Source organism: Narcine bancroftii, chromosome 1, assembly GCF_036971445.1.
Source record: "Narcine bancroftii isolate sNarBan1 chromosome 1, sNarBan1.hap1, whole genome shotgun sequence".
In the NCBI taxonomy this organism is placed as follows: Eukaryota; Metazoa; Chordata; class Chondrichthyes; order Torpediniformes; family Narcinidae; genus Narcine; species Narcine bancroftii.
This window is the reverse complement of record NC_091469.1, coordinates 402,787,464-402,813,875: the sequence shown is the minus strand read 5'-3', so window position 1 is coordinate 402,813,875 and position 26,412 is coordinate 402,787,464. Positions and strand designations below refer to the sequence as shown.

Sequence of the window (26,412 nt, the reverse complement as noted above, 5' to 3'; positions counted from 1 at the left end):
GTTATTATGAGGGGGATAGGCAGAGTAGATATGAATAGGCTCTTCCCCTTGAGGGTAAGTGAGATTGGAATGAGGGTTGGGGGCAAAAATTTAAAAGTAACATGAGAGGAGGCTTCTTCACTCAAAGAGGTGGTTGAGTGGAATGACCTTCGGTAAGAGGTGGTTGCAGAAAGGTCAATTTTGTCATTTAAGAGAAGGTTGGATAAGTGCATGGATGTGAGGGGATTTGGAGGGTTATGGACCGGGAGCAGGTAGGTGGGACTAGAGGAGATCACTTAAATCGGTACGGACTAGAGGGGCCGAGCTGGCCTGTTTCCATATTGTAATTGTTATATGGTTATATTGTAATTGTTTCTCTTTTTTAAGTCCTGCAGTAAGTAAGAATTTTGGACAATCCATATGCATGACTATAACCATTATATTATCATGTACTTGAGGAGAACAAGTACGATAATACACCAATAAAAGTTACAATACTAATAAGCATGGTGGAACTGCAGCAAATTTCCAAAGATTGCAGGGTGGGGAGATTAAGGTTGTTAAAAGTGCATATTGAATAGTTGCGTTTATAACTAAACCATTGAGTAGGTACATAGGAAGCTCATGCTAAAGCTGTATACAACATTGGTCAGGCTAATGGCAGTAGTACTACGTGTAATTCTGACCAACACAGGTTGCAGAGACATTTACAAGGATATTGCCAGGTCTGGCGAAATATACTTATGAGGGGAAACTACTTTGATTAGAGTGCTTTCTTTGGAACAAAGGAGTCCAAGGAAATATTTAACTGAGGTATGTAAAGTTATGAGGTTGATGTAGCATAAACAGGATAAATATATCCATTCAACAGGGAGGGTAATAATTATGGGGCACAAATTCAGTTAGGTAGTAGAGAATGGGAGGATAATTGGGTGGTTAGGTGGTTGAGAATGAGACAGCAATTGGAGTAACAGAGTTCAACCGCACAAAAACACTCTTCAGCCCAACTTGTCTACACCCACCAAGCAAGCCCATTTGGCCCACATCCTTCAAAACCTTTCCTTTCTGTGTTCCTGTCTAAATGTCTTTTCAACATTTTGACTAAGGTTGTTTGGAGTTTTCTGGGTTGATGAAAATGACCAAAATAAAAAAAAACTAATTAACTACAAATGTGTGACTTTGTTGAATTGGAAGCTCCATCATATCTCAAGTGGGAAAAAAAAAATCAAACAGCCTTGGAAATAACCACAAGAACAATCCAAGGTTTAATGCATTAATTAGCTCGTAAAGGCCTGCATTCAAGTTTCACAAGGTGAAGGGCTCAGGCCCCAAATGTTTGGTTATAAACCTTTGCTTCCTATTGCCCATGAGAAAATCATAGATACTTGGTGACTACAATCGGGTATATATAGGGTACAAGGCAAAGTCAGGATGCATAGCCCAGATGGAGTCCCGAGATGTGTCCTGAGAGCCTGGCTGGTGTATCTACAGAGAACTTTAATTGGTCCCTGCAGCAGGCTACAATTCCCTCTTGCTTCAAGAACATTATATGGATGCTGCTTGACCTGCTTAGTTTCTCTAGCACTTCTGTGTTTTACAGAGGAATTGCTAAAGCTGCATAACCTACTCATCTTTTTTTTAAACCAACTTTATTAAAATTCACATCTTCAATCAATCTTTCAGTGACTTGGTGCTCAATCATCTCTTTTTAAAAATTTGTAAAGCAATTTATGCTTACTTTATTAAAGGTACAGTACTTTTCAGACATGCACATTCTGATGTGATCCCAAATTCTTTACACCACCTTTAGTCGCTCTATCATCTTGAAACCACCTACATAGGAGTTTACATTTTAAAAAAAACAAGTTTGGAAGACAAGCTCATTACCCTGACATGTCAAAACCAAATGTGACACTTCATACTGGCTGATGACAAGTAATCAGTTTAAACGTATGACAATAAAAACTCAGTTAAAGCTAACAGCAAACTACTATATAACAAATGTCACATCCTTAACTAACCACGCCACCTAACCTACCATGTCATTCTAATTTTACTTTAGATATTTAATAACAATCGCTACCAAAAATCGATTAACATTTGAACATACCCATACCCATGTACGACAGATAAAACATGATCCTGATTTTTAAACATTTCCATTTCTTCATCGCTGGGTCTAAATTCTGAAGCACCACATCTCAGAATCAGAACTAATTGCCATGAACACGTCACAAATTCTTTGATTTGTGGCAGGATCACAGTGCAAATATTTATATAAATCACCTTACAAAATAAAAAGATAGTGCAAGAGAAAGTCAAGGTACTGCAGAGTCTGTGGTTCATTGTTCATTCAGGAATCTGATGGCAGAGGGGAAGAAGCTGTCCTTGTGCCTCTGAGTGCTTGTCGTCAGGCTCCTGTATCTTTTTCTCCAATGGTAGCAGAGTGAAGAGGGCATGGCTGGGTGGTGGGGGTGCTTAAGGATAGAGGCTGCTTCCTTTAGACACCACCACTGGTGTGTAGACTGTTGCCTGTAATGTTGCAGGTAGAGTTAACAATTGTCTGGCAATTCTTCTTGTACTGAGCATTGGCACCTCCATTCCTGACAGTAGTGCAACCAGCCAGAATGTTCTCCGCAGTATGCCTGTAGAAGTTTACGAGTCTTCAATGGCATACCGAATCTCCTCAAATTCCTCACGAAGTATAGCTACTGGCGAGCCTTCTTCATGATTGCATCAATATGGAAGCTCCAGAATAAATGCTCAGAGATGTTGACACCCAGGAATTTGACATTCTTGACCCTTTCCATGGCTGACCCCCCTCGATGAGGACTGGTTTCCTCCTGAAGTCCACAATCATCTTCTTGGTTTTGCTAACATTGAGAGCGCAAGGTTATTGCTATGACACCACTCAACTAGCTGATCTATCTCACTTCTGAACACTTCCTCGTTGCCATCTGAGATTCTGCTGACAACCGTGGCCTCAATGCCAAATTTGTAGAAAGCATTTGAATTGTTCTTGGCCACACAATCATGGGTGTAGAGTGAGTAGAACAGTGGGCTAAGCACGCATCCTTGAGGTACGCCTGTGTTGATTGTCAGTGAGGAGGAAACATTTACAATTCGTACTGACTGTGATCTTCCGACGTGGAAGTCAAGGATCCAGTTGCAGAAGGCGGATGCAAAGGCCCAAGGTTTGGAACTTGCTGTCCAGCACCAAGGGAATAATGGTGTTGAAGGCTGAGCTGTAGTCAATGAAGAACAGCCTTATGTATGAGTTGCCTTTGCTTATTTAGGCACATGTTAATTCTGGCCATGACCAACCTCCCAAAGCATTTCAGCAGATGTTAGTGCTACAGGGTGATAGCCATTGAGGCAGGTCACTCTACACTTCTTGGGCATTGGGATGATTGATGCCATTTTCAAGCATCAATGAGAGATTGAAAATGTCTGTGAACACTCCACCTGGTTGGTCAGCACAGATTTTCAGTACCTTGCCAGGTACGGCTTCAAGGGCTGATGCCTTACAAGGGTTCACCCTCTAATAGCACTATGGGTGAACCTTTGTCACATGGACTGCAACAACTGAAAGTCGTGGTTTATCGCAATATTCCCAAAGGCAATGAATTCTACCTTTCTCAGTGAGCCAAAATGTATACTTTTCAAATGGTGCATTTGGGAAGGATAATTGTATGTTATTCACTGCAAGTAAGTTCTATGATTGCAGCACACTTTATGTTATAAAGTGAGTGGTTTCTGTCAATCAGGAAGAAATGGTTTAACCAAGCCAATTAATTTCTAGAACCATTTCCATTCTTGAACTCCATTCAGAGAGTGGAGGTTTTAATGTGGATTTCATCCTGAATTATTATACATGAACAGTTTTAGGACACAAATTGTTAGATGAAGGGACTTGCATGAAAAGCAATAGCACTGTTGTGACTATTTTCCGTTATTGTCTCTTGCAGGAATTAGAACGTTGTTGTTTATGACTTGTTCAACAAATCTGTACTAAAGTCAAGTTTTCCACAGTTTATTAAACATTGTTATCAGTTGCTATGTTATTAAAAGCCATTGAAAAAACTTGGCTATACAGTACTAAAAGAGTGATTCAACATTGAATAAAAGTTGTTGGAACTCTTCTAATATTTGCATTTTTGTAAAAGAAAGAAAATCAAACTGAACAGCTTATCTAGCAAGCATTTTATAACCTTCAGAATGGCTGTGTCTAGGAAACAGCATGAAATATGTCAACAAAACTACATACAGACAAATGAAAGCATAAAACACATTTTAACCCCTACAATACTAGTACCTAATTATTATATTTAAAAAAAACAATTACCATTACAAAGAAAAAAAATCAAACATAGAACAAAAGAAAATGTATTATCAGAATTTTCTGCTTCTTGTAAAAGACAGATTTTGGTAATTGGTCTGTTCAGAAAGCCATTTTTAGTCTTGACCTGAACTTGATGTACAAGTCTTCTTTGTCCTGGATGGAATCAATAATCTTTCCCATCAACCAAGAATTCCAAGGTGCTGATAGTCAATAACATTCATTCACTTTTTCAGACTTGAAATTTCATCTGCAAATTTCTTCTTCTGGCAAAAGCAGATTATCTCCATCTCAGCATCAACCAATTTTTTAACTGTGAGATGTCCCTTTTCTTGAGTCTTAAGATCACCTGTCTTCTTTTGTGGTAGATCTCCTTGATGTTATCCAATTGAAAATGAACATCGCTTGTTTGTTTTTTCTTCTATGATTCACCAACCATCTTTTAAATCTGAGCATTCATACTGTTGCCCTTTTCAGATTATTCCAGGATGAGAAGTGATGTATTCAGTTGTTCAGACATTATCTGAACAGCATTCTTACTTTTGATTTCAGGATCTTCTGGTAAAATTTCTTTTAATTTATCAGGTGTTTGAGGCCACTCTTTTCGAGGCTGTAGAAGAAATTGAGGCCATGACACCACATTTCATTCTTCAGAAAATACTTGACTTTCAAACCTTGGGAAGTCAGATTGGCTGGATTGTTAACTGTGTTAACATATCATCACTGTATTGGATGTTAGACTTTATCTATATCAGTGATTATGTTAGCCATGAAAGTTCGAAACCTTGTGGTTTTATTGTTGATATATTTGAGCACAGAGGTGCTATCAGTCCAAAATATGGAGTCGTTTAGTTTCATCTGCAACTCTTTTTTCAACATTGTAGCAGCCGTCAACCACATTCGTGGTTTCAATGGAGCCACTCTGGCCTTTCTCATTGTAAATTTCTCAATGTACTTGATTGATCCTTGTTATCATGTAGTAACAGGTAACTAATAGTTCCATAACCATGTTCACATGCTTCAGCAAAATGATACAATTGAGCAGATGTTACAGTTTGAAATTTGTGGGTTTGAAGCATCTGTCAATCTTGAAGTCTTCCAGCTTACCGAGATCCTATATCCAACATGTCCATTTTAGTACAATAAATTCTGGTACCTTCTTCCTACACAAATCTTACAGGATCTTCTTGGACGTCAGGACAACTGGTCTCAATATTCCTAGAGTATCATATATCAAAATGACTGTTGATAGAATCCCCCTTTTTGTGAGAGGTCAGTCCATCAAAGTTATTTTGAACTTATGGCAGCCAATACCAGGCGACTGTTAGTTGTATATTTGATAAGTTAAAAAAAACACTTACTTAGAAACAGATCACCCTTAACTCATGATAAAGAGCTATAGCTTCCTTTACTGTAGCTACAAAAGTGAGACAGTCATCCACACAGAAGTTATTCCTGATGGTGCTTATAGCTTGAAAGTTAAATTGCTCCATATTGTCCTCAGCACACTTCCTAAGGACAAAATCCATGCAACTTTGTGATAAAGTCGCTCCAAATAGATGCCCTGTCATTCTGTATTCTACCATGTTCTGATTGTAGTTTCCATCAGGCCACCAAAGGAATTGTAACATGAATCGTAAGGAATGAAGTCTCGGTCTTGGAACATTGCTTCAATGTCTGCAGTAATGACCAGAGGTTCTTTACGGAATTTAGTTAAGACTCCTATCAACATGATGGTCAATGGGACCCTCTAAGAGTTGAGAATTTAATGAAATTCCCTGAAAAGGTTGCTCCAGAATCAATCACGGCACAAAGCTCCATGGTGTGGTAGGTACCATTTTTTGCCATCACTACATCGCTCCAGCTCCCTCAACAGCCCCTAAGGCCAGAGCTGAATGAGGTCCTCACCCGGGAAGAGACATATAAGGCAATTGAACAACTGAAAAGTGGCAAAGCAGCAGGTATGGATGGAATCCCCCCAGAGGTCTGGAAGGCTGGCGGCAAAACTCTGCATGCCAAACTGCATGAGTTTTTCAAGCTTTGCTGGGACCAAGGAAAACAGCCTCAGGACCTTCGTGATGCCATCATCATCACCCTGTACAAAATCAAAGGTGAGAAATCAGACGGCTCAAACTACAGGGGAATCACGCTGCTCTCCATTGCAGGCAAAATCTTCGCTAGGATTCTCCTAAATGGAATAATACCCGAAATAACATTGATTTCAATGCGTTTAACTTGACCTATAGTTCTCAATAGAATTTTTGTACTTCTTCCTTGAAGATTAAACTTATTCATTAGCCTCATGGTGCAGTGCTTCCTGGGTTAAGAAATGCACAAGTTCGCATTATTGCACTTTCGTTCCTGGCCTTGACTTGCACAAGTACTCTCAAAAATTTGCAGTTATTTTCTCTCGCCCCAGTAAGACCATGTGTCAATACTGAGGTTTCAGCACTGTTTTCATCTTTCTTCTTCTTGCCGTTTATTCCTTTTCTGTATTCTTCTTTTTCTGGAAGATATGTAGCATTTTGGGATGCTTTCAACAACATACGTCGCAGCTGAGTCACTTTATGTAGTTTTTGCTGATGTGTCCTTTACTCCATTTCCCTTCAAAAACAGCAATTTTCTCACTATGTATTTTTTTTCCATCTCCACACACTTTCCCAAATCGTGCTTATCATTACAGAACAAACATTTCTTTACAACAGGTAAACTTTAATTTTCCTTAATTTCTTTATCCTCCACTGCCAGAAGCAAATGTACTTTAAAAAAAAAATTGGTTGAGGATTCAATTTTGACTTCTCAACTTCTTTACTTTCTGTGCCTTTGATAATTCCATACACTGGATCTGTGACAACGTCCACTTGCCCTTCAATAAACTTCACCAAATCCTTAAAAGTAGCTGTTTCATCACATTTTTTCTGGTATTCAACAACTTGATGGTTCTCTCAGCTGGAGGGGTAATGCAATTACAATGATTAGCCCATGAGTAGATATGTTAAGCTCTCAAAGATGGCTGCTCTCCATCATGATGTTGCAACATTCTCTTAGAAAGAGGGCATAAGCTTGTAAACTCTTCGTGTCATCTGGGCCTTGTTGATGATCATGAAAGAGTTTTCTGTAGCTGTAGAAATTTTATGGTTGTTGCCAAAATGCTTCTTTAGTTTAAAAAAAACTTAGCCTTTTGGTCTCCTTCATTTGGGCTTATATGTTGGCAACTCTTTACAAGATCTTGTGGTCCACTCAAGAACTTCTGCAAATAATATAAATAATCCTCCGAGCTTTGATGCAATTTTAATATTGTGTTCAAAGCTTTTCATAAACGCTTGGAATTGAAGTGGGTCACCATCAAAAATTGCAATCTTTCTCTTGGGCAAAGAGAGAGTCTGTAATTGAATTAATGATGCAGCCAATTCATCTTGCCTTCTCATGCCAGAGAGATAGTTATTTTTGTTTACCTCGATTTCTATTACCTGCCAGGACCGGGTGGATATTGAGCTTCAAAAAATGGCATTAGAATCACATCTCTGTTCAATAGGGATTTGAGATTTGGCACCACCATGCCTTATCCTGTCTAGTTCAGAAGCAAACATGCCTTGTGACTGTAGCACTGGCTCACCAAGCCACCATGCCTTAACCGGTCTTGTTCATGATCATACATGTCACGTAACCATAGTACTGGCTCAGCCTTATGGTTTTAATAAAACATTATTAAATGTTTAATAAAACATTTTATTTTTCTGTTTTCCTTCCTTAAAACGTGACTTCAAATGTTAGACGCTTTAGATAATTTACTTTGAGCACCAGATACCTCTGAGCCTTCTAGTCCCTTCGTCCTGGCCTGATTAACAACAATTCTTTTGTCCAGTTCCAGAAACTCCTTTTGCCTTTTTAGCTGCACTTCCTCCCTTCTCAGGTGCTCCTCTTCCATTCACAGCTGCTCTTCCTCTTTCCGTAGCTGCACTCATGATATTCTTATCCGCTCCTCCTGATCTTCTAAGTCTTATCTAATTTGAAGCATTTATTTTTCCGCTTCAAGAGCTGCAGCGTCAGCCTGAACCTTTACACATAGATGCAGTACAGGCGCCTAACATTTTATTTGGGATTTTGACCACCGGCTACCTCCAAAAACCAGCACTTTGTTTTGGTAGATAACATTACACATAAGTAACGCTAATTTCCTATAATAAATTCTCAGTTTTTCGAGGGAGACCGCGCCCCCCCCCCCCCCCCACCTCAACGGTCCCTATCCCCATGGGTGCCCTCTTTTAGCTTTGATGGAAAGGTAACTTTCGGCCCCCAGCACATGGTGGGAGAGAAGCAGGTGGTGACTGGGTCAATGCGGAAACAATGCCCGTTTTCCTTACCCATAATCTCCCACACAGCTTGAACTCCTCTGGCACTGCCAGAGTGGTTCCAGCTGCACGGAGTTTATGGGCAACGATGGCCATTGCTCCAACAGCAAGCCATCGCCACGATTTGGTGCAGCGCTCCTTAAATTCCAGGTTCGGCAGCACTGCACCCCTGCTGCCACATCGGGAGTTAGATTGGGGGGGGGGTGGTGGTGGGAGTCGGATGATGCTGCGCTGCCGGGGTATGCCTGAGGGCTGGCCCGATGAGCTGGTGGAGCGCCTGAAAGCCACCGGCACTCAGCTCCACTGCCCCAAAGACCTGCTCCTCCTGCAGCTCTGCACCTTGTGTCTGGCCTTCTTCCCCACTTTGCCTCTGACTCTGACAAGCTGATACTGGCCACTTTTTTGGCTGAGCTCTCAAGCCACCCTGTCACGTCCGACATGCTGGTCGAGAGCCTCCTGAACGACGCATGTCAAACCACCACTCAGCCTAGTCAACATCCCCCACCGCGCTCAGCCCAGCCTAGAGCGCAAAACCGTATGGCACTGGCCTGAGGTGGGGGTGTGGGGGAGGGCACAGCAGACAAATGGCCAGGGGCAGGGGTGGGCAACAGACAGTGGGGCTAGGAGCAAAGGCATTTACCTAACGGGAGCAAAATCAAAATGATTCCAAAATCTGGAAGATTCTGAACAACAGCAGGTGTCCGGTCCCGACAATCCCGGATAAAAGGATAGGCACCTGTACTTGAAACACTGAGGCTTGTTTTACAACCCCTCTTATTTCTCCTGCATCCAACATTTGACACACTATCCTCTGGTCCTATTTCATCCTGTATGTCAGATGTTACCTTAATATCTGACTTTGTCCCGATTTTGGATTGCCCATCCTCCACACCACAATCACGTGGCCCACCTTCAAACACTCCCAGGTGGCTGGTTTCCACAGCAGCTGAAACCTTCTGCTTTTCTATTTCCTGATTCATCTTGCTTGAAGAGTAGTTATGTTTCCACTTGTATCTAATTGCCACTTTTGCAATTTTTCTTAAGTTCCGTTTTCTTCATCTTCTCAACACATAGCTCAAGGGCAACAGCCCCTGAGGTGGTTGCCATATTATCCATACAGGTAATCATTGCACTCAGACATCAAACATTCACAACAATAACTCCAAAACCAAAACAGTCCTGAGGACAAGCGGCAGATTCTCCAAACTGTTCTAACTTGCATAAACACACAGAAGCAATCCTTTAGTAAGGCTCATCGCTTCTTCATGGCCTTGGTAATGCTGTTGACATTTGTGCCTTTTTCTTTGAAATGCTCTAAACAGAGCCCAATCAATTCAGTCCAAATTCCAAATTCAATTTCCAACTTTCTATCATCTTAAATTCTGTCTTTTATTGACTAATTGTTGCGACTATTTTGGTTTATTGTTGCTTGCAGGAATTAGACGGTTGTTGTTGTCTATGACTTGTTCAAACAAATCCATACTAAAGCTGAGTTGAGCTTTCCATGGTTTATTAAACATTGTTATTAGTTGCTTCATTATTAAAAACCATTAAAAACTTGGTTTTACAGTACTAAAGGAGTGATTAAACAATTAAACTCTTCTAATGTCTGCATTTTCGTAAAACAAAAAAAAAATAAATCAAACTGAACAGCGTATCTGGCTCTAGCAAGCATTCTATGATCTTCAGAGTAGCTGTTGCCCAGAGATGGCATGAAATGTTAACAGAACTACATGCAGACAAATGAAAACATAAAACACATTTTATCCCCTACAAACACAAAGACAAAATCTGTACATTAGAGTAGGAAAATTCTTGCAGAAACCTATAAATGAAGAGAGGAAACGGAGGCATGGTTGACATAGTTGTTACAGCAATGCCTTAACAGCACTAATAAATCAGGACTGGGGTTCGAATGCTGTGTAGTCTTTAAGGAGTTTGTATATTCTCCCTGTGTCTGCGTGGGTTTTCCCCAGGGGCTCCAGTTTCCTCCCACTGTTCAAAATGTACCAGGAGGATAGGTTAATTGGGTGTAAATTGGGCAGTACAGACTTGTGGGCCGAATGGCCTGTTACCATTCTATATGCCTAAATTTAAAAAAAAAATTGTATTGATGGTTGATAGGGTAAGGTGGGGTTGAAGGGTTGGTAGGAATGATATTTGGAGGAAGAGAAATCTAGAGAGAGAAAGATGGCAAGAAAACAAAATCATAAAATAATTTTCAATTTAATAATTTGAAACTCTCCAGTCATAGCTGAAAATCTGAAGGAATGAGATTAATTAAAATTAATGACTGGCCATAATATATCACATAATTCAATGCAATTTTGAATTGAATTGTCAGGTCTCAACCTGTAGAGCATGTTCTTAAGTACAATACAAACTCAGTGCATTCAAAGTGTTTCAAGATTGAGTTGGGCAGACACTGGTCTTTTTAGTTTTTTTTCATTTTGTTAATCATTTTGTTTGCATTGTTAGCCAAACTCTTTCTTGCTTAAAAACACTTTAAAATTGAAAAGAAAATGTATTTTTTAATAGACATTATTGTTCAAATGATAAGCCTTTAGGACTTGAGGATTACAATAGCTACAACACATACGATAACGACATTTGCAGATCAAGGCCTCTTAGGTAATGAAATAAATTTGCACGAAAACTGCAAAAAAAATCAGTGCCGAAACCAACTTTACCAGAAATCCAGAAGAATTATCCAGGAGACATCTTAACCTGCATACAAAATTCCTTTCCAAAAAAGCCGAATTTTCCGGAGGAAGCTGCGCTGGGCTGTAATGGGTGATAGGTAATGGAAGGCCGTTTTCACCTGAATGAATGAAGGATAGAGTTCTATGAGACAAAGACTACACTATAAAGAAATGTGATTACATAACATGGCTTATTTCACACAAATCCCATTTCTACACTATATCTACATTAAGCAATAAGTATTCATGAGCATGAGTGCTAGTGATCAGGTATAAAATAGCAATCCTTATAATCCTTATAAGGACACACACACAGCTCTACTGCTCTTAGTCTGAGAGACTCTCTCTTCCCGTCTGTACATCACAGCAGGTCCCAACCTGAATTTGATTAGTTATGAAGCAGATACATTCAGAGTGATCCAAAATGAATATAAACATTCAAGACCTGACTTGGATTAGGTATATCGACTCTAATCAATGCATAATTTTCTCATGTGTTCGACGTTGCATTACCAACCTGAATCTGCAGAAATCAACAGGCAATCTGCTCATTATTGACAAAATGTCTCAGTGGGAAATTCCCATTAATTATTAAATTTAAATTTATGATTCTCCAATTTACACCTCGTAGTCTAAAATCAACGGACATTTGGAATGGCAGGGACAATGCAGCTCCAGCTTGGAGTTTTACTAACAAATATGCTTTAGAACCAAAAATTTTTGTTATTTAGTTATCTCCTTCAGAGAAACAAATAGCTATATTGCTAAAAATGGACAGTGCTTTTAAGAGAACAAGAAAATAATTTTCTGCAAGCCATAACATAAAACAGAGTTAATGCCATTTGATAAGCTCAAAGCTAAATAACAATATAAAAAAAATGTAGGGCAGCACTGAACTTATTAAATAGAAAAAATTTTGCAAACTGAAAATTATATTCTAACAAGACAGTTGTTGGAGAGAAGCATCTCATGCACAATTAGGTCAATTATGTCACACTAAAAAGTGTCCAAGTGGTTTTCTCCCAGTGAAGCAGTTGGTTCAGGCTTCCATTCAATCTGATTTGAAAGATCACTTTTCTGAAAATGTGGCATTTCCTTAATAACAAATTTGCCTACATCCCTCCCAAGACTTGAGCAAGTATTACCGATGAAGTCAAGTTAAAACTTGTGAAAAGTAAAACGTAAAAAAAGTAAGAGAAACAATGTATCAATGACAACAAATTGAAGAATGAGAATGTCTTGGTGTCACAAATGATTATATTATTAATTCTATTTATATCTCTTTACAATATGGTCCACATTGTATTTAGTCATTTAGAATTTTGTAAATTTAAGTTTTGTATCTAAAATTGTATCACCCAGATAGTGTTCAAACAAGTACTTAAAATACACTACTCTCATACCTGCATGAAAGTGTGTATTTGAGACCTATAGTGAATGCAAAGCAATAACTTAATATGTGGCAGCCTTTTTGTACAAGTCACTTCCATGTTGAGTGGGTTGTGTTCCCAGAAAACAATCTAGACTGCAATTATTCCATAATGCACAGCCACATCATCTGCTCATGCATAAATAAATGAGTTGAAAATAATAAAATTTGTGTTGTTATTTGCATTTCACTTCCCCCCTTCCTCCCCCCCCTCCCCCAACCCCAACCCACATATAGATTCGATGATGAGAGCAAATTTTATCCCAAATCTTAACATTTGGGTAGTGATTTGTGAATTTTGTAAAGGCAAATTTCTAAAAACAAATGATTGTAACCTGGGGATCTCTCTTGAAAGTGCTATTTGGGAGGTCCAGATTCTAGGGAAAAGTTAGCGTTTGTAAAAGACCAGGTGAGTGAAACAAAATAGGAAAGGGAATCTTTAATATGTTCGACAGACAAAGAAAATTAAGTGTATTTGTAATACAAGGTAAGTCTGAGATTAATGCTGGAAAACCAAGAGTAATCTTCCTCACAATTATAAGGATATGATTTTTCAAGAGAGTGAATGAAAGAAGAGATACAAACAAATGTTGTAAAATGACATTTTCAAGATAATGGTCACGAAATAACAGTAAGTGAACCAATAATTCACAGAGAAAACTGATGTTGTTTTGGGAAATTACTTTGAACTCTAGCTTAATTAATAAAGATTAAAAATAAGGTTGGAGCAATATATCAACATAAATTGAGACACATGCCAGGGGTGTAGCTATGGAAAAGACTTAGGCAGACTTGTTTTGATCGAGTTCTCTGTGAAACTATCAAAAAGACCATTAAAATTATAAAATTAAGAATTTTTCAGTAAAAAAAAATGGACAAAATAAACACTAAGAAACCAAGGCAGCCAAGAACAAAAAAAAATGAAGAAGTTTCTACTCAGACAGGAACATCAAGCGCAAGTACGAAAGGGACCAGCGCAAGAGTGGCCTCGGGACCGGCGGACCTCGGCAGAACTGGGGAGTCGGGACAACAATTAAATATTATCCTGGAGAAAATTGAAAACTTGATTGACTGATTTATTTGTGTTGAAAATGTAATGAGAGACATGACTGAAAGGTTGACTGAAACTAAAGCAATCATCGAAGACTTAATAGAAAGAATGACCCAAGTAGAAGTAGACTTGGTTAAAAACACAAGATAAGCTAAAAGCTTTGGAGAAAGATGCAAAGCAATGGGATTTAGACAGATAAAGTCTTCAGGATAAGATCGACCACATGGAGAATTTTAGCAGACAAAATAATATCCAAATTATTGGACTAAAAGGAGGAATTTAGGGAAGAGATTCAGTGAACTTCTTTAAAACATGGATCCCATGAGTGCGGGGAGAAAACAAATTCAGAGAAAAATTGCACAATGAAAGGACTTACTGGACCCTCGGATCCAAGAGAGCTGGTAATCAACGACAATGACCGGTGCTGGTAAGACCGGGAATGAGAGACAATTCTGGAAGCAGCATATCAAAATAATGGCCATGAAAAAGTGCTATTTTTCTAAGATTTTAGTCCTACTTTGATTAAGCAAAGGGAGGAGCTTGATGATGTAAAAAGACAACTGTGTGTCAAAAACTTATAACCATATAACCACTTACAGGCCAGTTCAGCCCTACTAGTCCATGCCGTAAAAAATCCCCACCCTCCTAGCCCCACTGACCAGCACCCGGTCCATACCCCTCAAGTCCTCTCCTATCCATGTAACTATCTAGTCTTTCCTTAAATGTAACCAATGATCCCGCCTCGACCACGTCTGCCGGAAGCTCATTCCACATCCCCACCACCCTTTGCGTAAAGAAATTTCCCCTCATGTTCCCCTTATAATTTTCCCCCTTCAATCTTAAACCATGCCCTCTAGTTTGAATCTCCCCCACTCTTAATTGAAAAAGCCTATCCACGTTTACTCTGTCTGTCCCTTTTAAAATCTTAAACACCTCTATCAAGTCCCCTCTCAATCTTCTACGCTCCAGAGAAAAAAGCCCCAGTCTGCACAACCTTTCCCTGTAACTCAAACCTTGAAATCCTGTCAACAATCTCGTGAACCTTCTCTGCACTCTCTCTATTTTGTTTATATCTTTCCTATAATTTGGTGACCAAAACTGTACACAGTACTCCAAATTTGGCCTCACCAACGCCTTGTACAATTTCATCATAACCTCCCTACTCTTGAATTCAATACTCCGATTTATGAAGACCAACATTCCAAATGCCTTCTTCACCACACCATCTACCTGAGTATCAGCCTTGAGGGTACTATTTACCACAACTCCTAAATCCCTTTGTCGCTCTGCACATCTCAATAGCCTACCATTTAATGCATATGACCTATTTAGATTTGCCTTTCCAAAATGTAACACCTCACACTTATCTGTATTAAATTCCATCAGCCATTTCTCAGCCCACACCTCTAGCCTTCCTAAAATACCTTTTAATCTACAGTAATCTTCCTCACTGTCCACAACACCACCAATCTTTGTATCATCTGCAAACTTGCTTATCCAATTCTCCACCCCTACTTCCAGATCGTTAATAGATATAACAAACAATAGTGGACCCAGGACCGATCCCTGAGGAACTCCACTAGTCACTGGCCTCCAATTGGACAAACAATTTTCTAGCACTACTCTCTGACATCTCCCATTGCTGAATCCATTTCACTATCTCTTCATTTATACCTAATTCTTCCACCTTTTTTCCTAACCTCCTGTGGGGAACTTTGTCAAAAGCTTTACTAAAGTCTAAATAGACAACATCCACAGCTTTCCCTTCGTCAACCTTTTTTGTAACACCCTCGAAAAACTCAATCAGGTTTGTCAAGCATGATCTACCCCTGACAAAACCATGCTGATTACTCCCTATCAATCCCTGTACCTCCAAATAATTGTAAATACCATCCCTCAGAACACTTTCCATCAACTTGCCCACCACAGACATCAGACTCACGGGCCTATAATTCCCAGGGTGACATTTAGACCCTTTCTTAAACAGGTGAACCACATGCGCCACCCTCCAATCCTTTGCCACTACCCCCGTGGTCAGTGACATCTTAAATATCTCTGTTAATAACCCCACTATCTGTCCACTAGCCTCCCTGAGTGTCCTTGGGAATATTTTATCCGGTCCCGGAGATTTATCCACCTTTATCTTTTTCAACACAGCCATCACTACCTCTTCGGTTATCCTTATATGCTTCATGACCTCCCCATTATTTTTCTTTACCTCAACTGGTTCAATATTTTTTTCCCTCGTGAATACCGAGGCAAAGAAATCATTCAAAATTTCCCCCATTTCCTCTGACTTCTCACTCAGCCTACCCTCACTATCTACAAAGGGTCCAATTTTATCCCTCACTAATCTTTTACTTTTAATGTACTTTTAGAAACCCTTTGGATTTATTTTTACTCTGTCTGCCAAAGCCTCTTCGTGCATTTTTTTGGCCTTTCTTATTTCTTTCTTAAGATTCCTTCTACATTCCTTGTAGTCCTCCTTCAAATTGTCAGCTCTCTGTTCTTTATACCTCTTGTACACCTCCCTTTTTCTCCTAACAAAATTTCCAATATTCCTCGAAAACCAAGCCTCCCTATGACTTCCAGCCTTTCCTTTGATCCTCACTGGGACATAACTACTCTGTACCCTCAAAATTTCTTTTTTGAATATCCTCCATTTCTCATTTACACCCTCACCTGAAAATATCCTGTCCTACTCAATACTCCCCAAATCCCTTCTTATTCCTTCGAAATTTGCTCTTCTCCAATCCAGAACCTCAACTTTAGGCCCTTCCTTGCTCCTCCCTAAAACTACCTTAAAACTAACAGAATTATGATCACTAGACCCAATTGGATCTCCAACATTAATGTCTGATACCTGACCTAGTTCATTCCCTAACAGGAGATCCAGTATTACACTGTCCCGAGTCGGTTCTTCTACTAATTGATTCAGAAAACAATCTTGAACACATTTAACGAACTCTAGCCCATCCAGCCCTCCAACTGTATGGGTATCCTAATCAATGTGAGGGAAGTTAAAATCTCCCATGATCACTGCATTATGATTCTCACACATATACGTTATCTCTCTACACATTTGTTCCTCTAGTTTTCTTGACCCATTTGGAATATATGAAGATATACCCCATGACTCTGAGGGTTAAAGAAGCAAAAGGTTAGACTGACAATTTTTCAAGAGTAAGAATGAAGTGGAAGACTTCCTGTGAGGTTTATGGAAAGGCTGTAGAACTCGTTGAAAGAATCAAAGACTTGTTGATCCAAACCAAGGCTTTTATTAGCAAGAGACAGGAGCTCTTCACAGGTGGCCGACCAATCCAGAATGATCCGACCTGGCTAGGGACACAACCCTTTAAGGCCCAAACAGTAGGCGTGGGTAAGCTCTCAGCCAATCGCTCTAAGCACAGTCTAGATACTGTAACTATATACACTATATACATTGGTGATAGATCTGTACTATCACATTCACCCCTTCTTGGAGAACTGACCCTTGGAAAAAAAAAGAACGAGGGAGAGAATGGGTAGGTTAAGGACTGTAGCGGTCAGGGGGTCTGACCATCCGGCGTGACTGCCGTGGTGCCAGGATTGGGGTCGCTAGAGTAGTGTCGCCAACGGGCTCGTCGGGTTCGACCACTCCTTCGCTCAATTCCCTAGTCGTGTTGTCGGCAGGGTGGCCCGGGTCGTTGGGGTGCTGTTGGTCCTTCTGTTGCGGCACGGGACCTGGGGAATAAAGAGTTGGGGAAGGTTGGGTTGGGGGGATTGCTGGGTCTACCACGTCCTGAGCTAGGTCCCGCACCGAAACAGTGTCCTCCCGCCCGTCTGGGAATTCAATGTAGGCGTAATGCGGGTTCGCGTGGAGTAGAGTCACTCGGTCGACCAAGGGGTCGTTCTTTGAGTGCCGGACGTGGCGTCGCAAAAGGACGGGGCCAGGGACAGTGAGCCATGCCGGTACAGTGGTTCCTGATTCAGAATTCCTCGGGAAAAGGAACATCCTTTCGTGGGGGATGGTATTTGTTGCGGTACATAGGAGGGAGCGGATGGAGTGTAAGGCACTAGTGAGAACCTCCTGCCAGTGCGAGGTGGGGAGACCTTTAGACCGGAGAGCCAGTGTAACCACTCTCCATATGGTGGCATTCTCCCTCTCGACCTGGTCGTTACCGCGTGGGTTATAGCTCATGGTCCTGCTTGAAGCGATACCACACTCCAGAAGGTACTGTTGCAGCTCTGCGCTCATGAATGAGGACCCCCTATCACTGTGGATGAAATTGGGGTACCTGAAAATGGCGAAAATACTGTGAAGGGCCTGTATCACTGAGGTGGCAGTGGTGTCTGGGCAGGGCACAGCGAATGGGAAGCGGGAGTACTTGTCGATGGCCGTAAGGATGTAGTTATTATGGTTGGTCGACGGTAGGGGCCCCTTAAAGTCTATGCTAAGACGCTCGAAGGGGCAGGTGGCTTTGATAACGTGGGAGTTATCTGGACGGAAGAAGTGGGGCTTGCATTCAGCGCACACCGAACTGGCTCGGGTCATGGAGCAGATCTCGACTGTGTAGGGTAGGTTGCGCGCCTTCACAAAGTGGGCAAACCTAGTGACCCCTGGATGACAGAGCGCCTCATGGAGTTTCTGTAGTCTGTCCATCTGTATCCTGGCGCACATCCCCCTGGAGAGCGCGTGAGGCAGGTCGTTGAGCTTACCAGGCCGGTAGAGGATGTCATAGTTAAAGGTGGAGAGTTCGATTCTCCATCTGGCGATTTTGTCATTTTTTATCTTATCACGCTGGGTGTTGCTGAACATGAAGGAGACCGCGCGTTGAATAGTCAACAGTGTAAAGCGCCTCCCAGCGAGGTAATGTCTCCAACGACGCACCACTTCAACTATGGCCTGGGCCTCCTTCTCAATCGAGGAGCGTCTACTCTCTGGACCCTGGAGGGTTCTGCAGAAGAAGGCTACAGGCCGACCAGCCTGGTTCAAGGTGGCTGCCAGGGCAAAGTCGAATGCATCACTCTCGACTTGAAACGGGACAGATTCATCGATTGCGTGCAGCGTCGCAGCGGCGATGTCGGATTTGATTCGATCGAAAGCCGCTGTGGCTTCGGTCGAGAGGGGAAAGGAGGTGGTCTTGATAAGAGGACGTGTCTTGTCGGCGTAGTATGGAACCCATTGGGCATAATATGAGAAAAGGCCCAGGCAGCGTTTGAGCGCTTTCTAGGTATGGGGGATGGGGTTAAGTCTATTAGGGGACACATGCGGTCAGGATCTGGCATGACTATCCCGTTCTCCACCATGCAACCTAGAATCGCGAGTCGTGTGGTCCGGAAGACACACTTGTCCAAATTGTTCAGCCGACGGGCAGTTTGAAGAAATTTGTCTAGGTTGGCGTCATGTTCCTGCGTGTCGTGGCTGCAGATGGTGATATTGTCCAGATACGGGAAGGTAGCGGTTAGCCCGTTCTGGTCCACCATCCGGTCCACTTCCCGCTGGAAGACCGCGACACCATTCATGACCCCGAATGGTACCCTGAGAAATTGATACAGCTGCCCATTCGCTTCGAAGGCCGTGAATGGTCGGTCCTCACAACGGATCGGGAGATGGTAGTAGGCCGAACGTAGGTCAATGGTGAAGAATATGAGGCATTGGGCGATCTGGTTCACCACATCCGTGATGCGTGGCAAGGGGTACGCATCCAGGAGTGTGAAGCAGTTAATGGTCTGGCTATAGTCGACCACCATCCGTAGCTTTTCCCTGTTCTTGACGACCACCACCTGGGCTCTCCAGGGACTTGAACTGGGTTCGATCTTGCCCTCATCCAGCAATCTTCGCACCTCACTCCTAATGAATTGCCTGTTTTCGTAACTATATTGCCAACTTTTGGTAGCCACAGGCTTCCAGTCGGGGTGAGGTTTGCGAAGAGTGCTGGCGGGGCAATCCGGAGTGTGGAAAGGTCGCAGGACTGGCCCCGGGGGCGGGTTGTTCGGGTGCTTTGGGGGTGGGGTGATGGCAGACCGAGATGGGGGTGTGGAGTCCCCCAAAGTGTAGGGACACCGTTCGGAACTGACACTGAAAGTCTAATCCCAGCAACACTGGGGCGCACAATTGGGGAAGGACGAATAATTTGAAGTGGGTGACCGTTACGCCCTGTACTTCCAGCGTGGCGATGCAATACCCCTTTATCCCAGTCGAGTGCAGCCTCGTCGCTAATGAGATCCTCTGGGTAGTGGGGATAATGTCAAGTCCCCAACGGAGGGCCAGATCTGGCTGGATAAAACTGTCAGTTGACCCAGAGTCAAATAAGCAATTGGTGTAGTGTCCATGCACTTTAATCAGTTCCATTGCTTTATTGAGGGGATGAGAGCATTGCTGGTTTAGTGTTATTGAAGCAGCCACTGATCCAGTTGACAGGGGAGTTCCGCGTGATGACGTCACGCAACGGGATGAAGGCTGGAGGAGCAGGTTGGAGGACCTCCTGGAAATGCTGTTGTGGCGGCGTCAGCGGATGAAAGGTAAGTAGTGGGGTTTGTAGTTGCTCGCGGTTGGCGTTGGGTAGGTCGTCGGTCGCGGTTGTCGGGCCCCGGAGGTCGTCAGCGATGGACGCTAGGGTGAGTACCTGGTTGGCCGCAGCGGGTCCCCAGTCGGTCGTGGTGGCCGCACCGGCGGCGGCAGCAGGGAAGCAGGCAGCAGCAGCGGTAGCGTTGGCCCCGTGGGTGTCTGTGGCGGTGGCAGCAGCAGCGGTTGCCACAGTCAGAACCGAGGCCGGGTCGAGTGTTCCGCACGGGGGCGAGAGGCGGGCCAACACCATGGTTGCGAGGGTGGGCTGCTCCTTCCGGGTTCGGCGTCTCCGTGACGTCAGGCGTTGCTGTGCAGGGGAGCCCTCGCTCTCATTGGACGAGAGCTCTGGGGAAGAAGAGTTAGAATGGGATAGTGGCGGTTGGGCTTCACACGAGGCACTGTGTTTGCCGGCGGCCATTTTAGACCTACAGACTGCAGCAAAGTGGCCCTTTTTAAGGCACTTCTGGCACCTGGCTTTTCTTGCTGGGCACTGGGACCTGCTGTGCTTGTCCCTCCCACAGAAATAACATTTTGGGTTCGCAGGGAGCAGTGTAGCAGCAGCCAACAGGCCGTCAGTATCTCGGGGGGTGGTAGGGTAGAAGGGCACTCTACTCACATCAGAACGAGGGGTCCAGTCCCTAGAGAACTCGTTGGATTTTAAGGCTGCATCCTCCATTGTGATCGCAATCCGGGCCACGTCCTCTAGTTTTTCTACCCCTTGCTCGAGCATGCGCATCTTCACTTCTTTCGATTGGAGCCCGGCCACATAGGCATCCCGGATGAGATCGTTTGTGATCTCGGCAGCAGTTTTGTCCACACAGTTACAGTCCTTGCCCAACGCCTTTAATACTTGTAAATATGCCCTGCTGGACTCGCCGGGCTGTTGCTTCCTCGACGCAAGCACGAGCCGGGCATGAACTCTCTTCACCGGTTGATCATACAGTTCTTTCAGTACCTTTATGGCTGCGGTGTAAGTGGTCTCATCCTGGATGTTCTCGTAGACTCTCAAGGACACCACAGACAGCAATGCTGTTAGACGCTGGTTATCCTCCTCTACCTGAATGAATCTCAGGAAGTTTTCAAAGTTCAGCAGCCAGAACTTAAAGGCTTTGAAGGCTGTAGCTGACTGTGGGTCGATATCAAGTTTTTCTGGCCGTCCCTTTCAAAAAAAATTCTTTTTTCTTTTTGCTAATAAAATTGTAGAGATCATTGAAAGAATCAAAGACTTGTTGATCCAAACCAAGGCTTTTATTAGCAAAAGACAGGAGCTCTTCACTGGTGGCCGACTAGTCCGGAATGATCCGACCTGGCTAGGGACACAACCCTTTAAGGCCCAGACAGTAGGCGTGGGTAAGCTCTCAGCCAATCGCTGTAAGCACAGTCTAGATACTGTAACTATATACACTATATACATTGGTGATAGATCTGTACTATCACAAAGGCCAAGGTTGCCAAGAGGAAGACTGTGAAGAATGTTTACAATGGGACTAAGTAAAAGTTGTATTTTTTTTAAATGTCTTGTATTTATTGTCGAAAAGTAAATGTTATTGAAATGTTCACGGAGATCTCAGGAAAGATAGAAAACTTGGGAAAAGTAGTAGCAAGGTGGAGACTCCATTCTAAGGGGGATAATGGGAGGGGGTTCATGGGAGGGGCTTCTTCTTCATCGAGAGATTCCAAGAGCTTTTATCGCAGGCCTTTGGAGTTTTCTGTTTACCTCACCATCACGGCAGGGAGATTGTATGTGTTTTTAAAGGGGAAAGATCACTATTATTAAACAATCAAAAAGGTTTTATTGTTAAATATTTACTTAAAAAAATCAACATTGACAGAACGTTACATTAGTCTTAATGTTAATGGGATAAATTGAAAAGGAGGTAGGTCTTGCACACCTAAAAAAAAAGGCAGACACAGTCTTCCAACAAGAAAAGCATCTTACCAAATCGGAACATGCTAAATTAAAGAGGATGGGTGGGACAAGTAATATCATCTATATTTGGCTCAAAAGCAAGAGGAGCAGCAATTCTAATTAACAAAAATATACCAATAATAATATAAGAGACACTGACTGGCCAAGCTGGAAGATTTGTAATACCACATTGTAAAACTTATTCAGAATAATGGACGTTTATGAACATCTATGCACCAATAATGATGATGAAGCCTTTATGAAAGATATCTTTTAAAAAAAAACACAGCAGAGGGAAGACAATTATACTGGTTGCAGGAGACTTCAATTTCTGTTTAGATCCAATACTGGAAAAATCAGCCAGAACAGTGACAAGGGCAAAAGCTGCAAAAATGACATTATCATTTATGAAGGATTTAAATTTGATTGATGTATGGAGGCAGCTTAATGCTGTAGAAAGAGAAAATTGTTCGACTCAAGGGTACATGATTCACATACAAGGATTGATTTGTTTTTAACGTCTGCCCAGTTAAAAAGTAGTGATAAAAACAGAATTATTTAGTGAGACTTTTATCTCATCATTCACCATCAACTTTTACTACTGTAATAATGGAAAAACAAGAAAGTGTATATAGATGGCGATTCAAAGCCACACTGTTGAAAAGGAAGGACTTTGTGAGTTTATTAAGAGATAGATTGAACTATTCTGTGAAACTAACCTTTCTTCTACTGATAATAGCTTTTTTAATATTGGATATTCTTAAAACTTATCCAAGAGTACAAATTATTTCTTATACAAAAAATCTTGAGAGAATATACCATAGAGCTGGATGGTCCAGAGAAAGATATAGTGAAATTGGAAAAAGAATATTAGAGAACCTGGTCACAAGAAAAATATAGACTGTTAGAGAATTTAAAAATTGAAATATAAGACAGTACAAATGTGTAGAATGGAATATATTAAAAACCAAACAAAAATATTATGAATTAGGTGGCAGTTAAAGGCAGAGAATTCATCAAAAATGATAAATGAAATAAAAGAGGCTGATATAACAAATAATCAAAAAGAAATAAATAATGTTTTAGATAATATTATATGAAATTATATAAACCAAAATTATTAAGAGATGAAAATGATACTGACAAATTTTTAACAGATGTTAAACTTTCAAAATTAGAAGATAGAGAACAAACTGATTTAGATGCCTTTTTCACAAGAGAAGAAATTCAGAAAGCCTTGGGTAATTTATAAGCTAACAAATCTCCAGGGGAGGATGGACTTCCTCCTGAGTTCTACAAACAATTTAAAGATTTATTGACACCTCTTATGATGGATGTATTGGACCAGGCGGTGGAGACCCAAATCCTCTGGAATCTTTCTCAACTGCTATAATTACAGTGTATATAGATCCTTAATGCTGATTATAAAATACTAACAAAGGCATTTACAAATAGACTGGAACAATATCTACCAATACATACAGATCAAGTAGGATTTGTCAAAGGAAGACATTCATCAAATAGTCTAAGTAGACTATTTAATAAGACATATGGAAAAAAAAAATCAAAGTTGAATCCAAGTATAACTATCTCCCTAGATGCAGTAAAAGCATTAGATTAATTAGAATGGTCTTTTTTTATTTAAAACATTGGAAAAAATTTATAAACTGGATAAAAATTATTCATCATAAATCACAAGAAAAAAAATTATAACTAACAATCAGAGGTCAGCAGTTTTTCCATTGAGTAGATCGAGTTGACAGGGGTGTCTTCTGTCTCCAGCACTTTTTATCCTAGTTATTGAACTACTTGCAGAGATTATAAGGAGAGATCTGGAAATTAAGAGCTTCAAAGTTGGACGCAAAGAACATAAAATTAGCTTATTTGCTGATGATGTGCTATTATATGAATCTTTGATACAATTGCAAACAACATTAGGAAAAAATGGAAGGATATCAGGTTATAAAATAAATATGAACAAGAGTGAGATAATGTCATTGAAAATTTTTGATTATTAAAGATATCAAAAGGGTAGTTGACTTAAATGGAAGATAGATGGAATCAAATATTTAGGAATAATGACAGATAACAATTTATAGAACTTGTATAAACTTAATTGCACTTCTCTTTCAGAAAAAAAAATAAAGATTTACAGAAATGAAAAGATCTGGTGATTACTGTAGTGGGAAGACTAAATTGTATTAAAATGAAGGTGATACCAAGATTACAGTATCTTTTTCAACCGTTGCCTATTGCATTAACTAAAATAAAAAAACTTTAAATTATTGAATAATTAGATAAGGCAATTCCTATGGAATAACAAAGTGCCAAAAAATTTCATTGGAAAAGCTAACATGGGACTAGAAATTGGTAGGACTTAAGACTTCTGGACTAAATACTCTAAGAAATACTATTTATCAGCACAAGCAAGATTTATATAATTCTTCTTTGAAGAAGACCATCCCCCTTCTTAGATCCAAATGGGATTGAATTCAATAGGAGGAGAAACAATGAATGACTATTTGTAAGTGGAATGATAAAGTTAATAACAAAATAAGACAGATAACCCTATATTAATATATTAGAATTCTTTCTTCTTTTCTTTGGCTTGGCTTCGCGGACGAAGATTTATGGAGGGGGTAAATGTCCACGTCAGCTGCAGGCTCGTTTGTGGCTGACAAGTCCAATGCGGAACAGGCAGACACGGTTGCAGCGGTTGCAGGGGAAAATTGGTTGGTTGGGGTTGGGTGTTGGGTTTTTCCTCCTTTGCCTTTTGTCAGTGAGGTGGGCTCTGCGGTCTTCTTCAAAGGAGGTTGCTGCCCGCCGAACTGTGAGGCGCCAAGATGCACGGTTTGAGGCGATATCAGCTCACTGGCGGTGGTCAATGTGGCAGGCACCAAGAGATTTCTTTAGGCAGTTCTTGTACCTTTTCTTTGGTGCACCTCTGTCACAGTGGCCAGTGGAGAGCTCGCCATATAACACTATCTTGGGAAGGCGATGGTCCTCCATTCGGGAGACGTGACCCACCCAGCGCAGCTGGATCTTCAGCAGCGTGGACTCGATGCTGTCGACCTCTGCCATCTCGAGTACTTCGACGTTGGGGATGAAAGCGCTCCAATGAATGTTGAGGATGGAGCAGAGACAACGCTGGTGGAAGCGTTCTAGGAGCCGTAGGTGATGCAGGTAGAGGACCCATGATTCAGAGCCGAACAGAAGTGTGAGTTTGACAACGGCTCTGTATACGCTTATCTTTGTGAGGTTTTTCAGTTGGTTGTTTTTCCAGACTCTTTTGTGTCGTCTTACAAAGGCGCTATTTGCCTTGGCGAGTCAGTTGTCTATTTCGTTGTCAATCCTTGCATCTGATGAAATGGTGCACTGGTTGACTGTTTTGAGTTTTGTGTGCCCGATGGAGATATGAGGGGGCTGGTAGTCATGGTGGGGAGCTGGCTGATGGAGGACCTCAGTTTTCTTCAGGCTGACTTCCAGGCCAAACATTTTGGCAGTTTCCGCAAAACAGGACGTCAAGCGCTGAAGAGCTGGCTCTGAATGGGCAACTAAAGCGGCATCGTCTGCAAAGAGTAGTTCACGGACAAGTTGCTCTTGTGTCTTGGTGTGAGCTTGCAGGCGCCACAGATTGAAGAGACTGCCATCCGTGCGGTACCGCATATATTAGAATATGGCAAGAATAAATGAGTGTATTGGAAAAAAAGCAGGTATATCATGAAGAACAACATCATGTAAAAATGAGTGGCTGTCAATGAATCTCAGTAACAAAATATTGAACTCATGGTATGATAAAAGAACAAGATATATCGATGACTGTTATATGCAGGGATATTCTATGCGCTTTGAACAATTAAGAAATATATGTGGAGTAGCTAATGGGACTTTCTTTTGCTTTCTCTAGCTAAGATGGTTTTTAAGAGAAAGATCGGGGCCAAGTTTGGCTCCACTTGAAATTAGGGAAATGGAATGAATGATTTGGCTGGGGAATACACCTAAATTTACAACTAGGATGTACTATGCTCTCCAGAATGAAATTGTGAAACCAAGTTTACAGAGATCAAGAGAGAGATGGGAGTTCGATGCAGGTGTTGCCAT

General features: G+C 41.5%; 1 protein-coding gene across 7 annotated transcripts in view; it reads right to left on the bottom strand.

Moving 5' to 3' along the window:
• Positions 1–26,412, bottom strand: part of LOC138751489 (aryl hydrocarbon receptor-like) — a 238,356-nt gene that overhangs the window by 29,774 nt on the left and 182,170 nt on the right. For 6 of the 7 annotated variants that reach the window (XM_069913792.1, XM_069913793.1, XM_069913794.1 and 3 more), the window contains one exon: positions 11,361–11,491. In XM_069913792.1, coding sequence (XP_069769893.1) covers positions 11,361–11,491 — 131 coding nt within the window. Of the gene's footprint in view, positions 1–11,360; positions 11,492–24,029; positions 24,119–26,412 lie in introns of those variants that run through there. The other variant, XM_069913798.1, reaches the window with a different exon arrangement.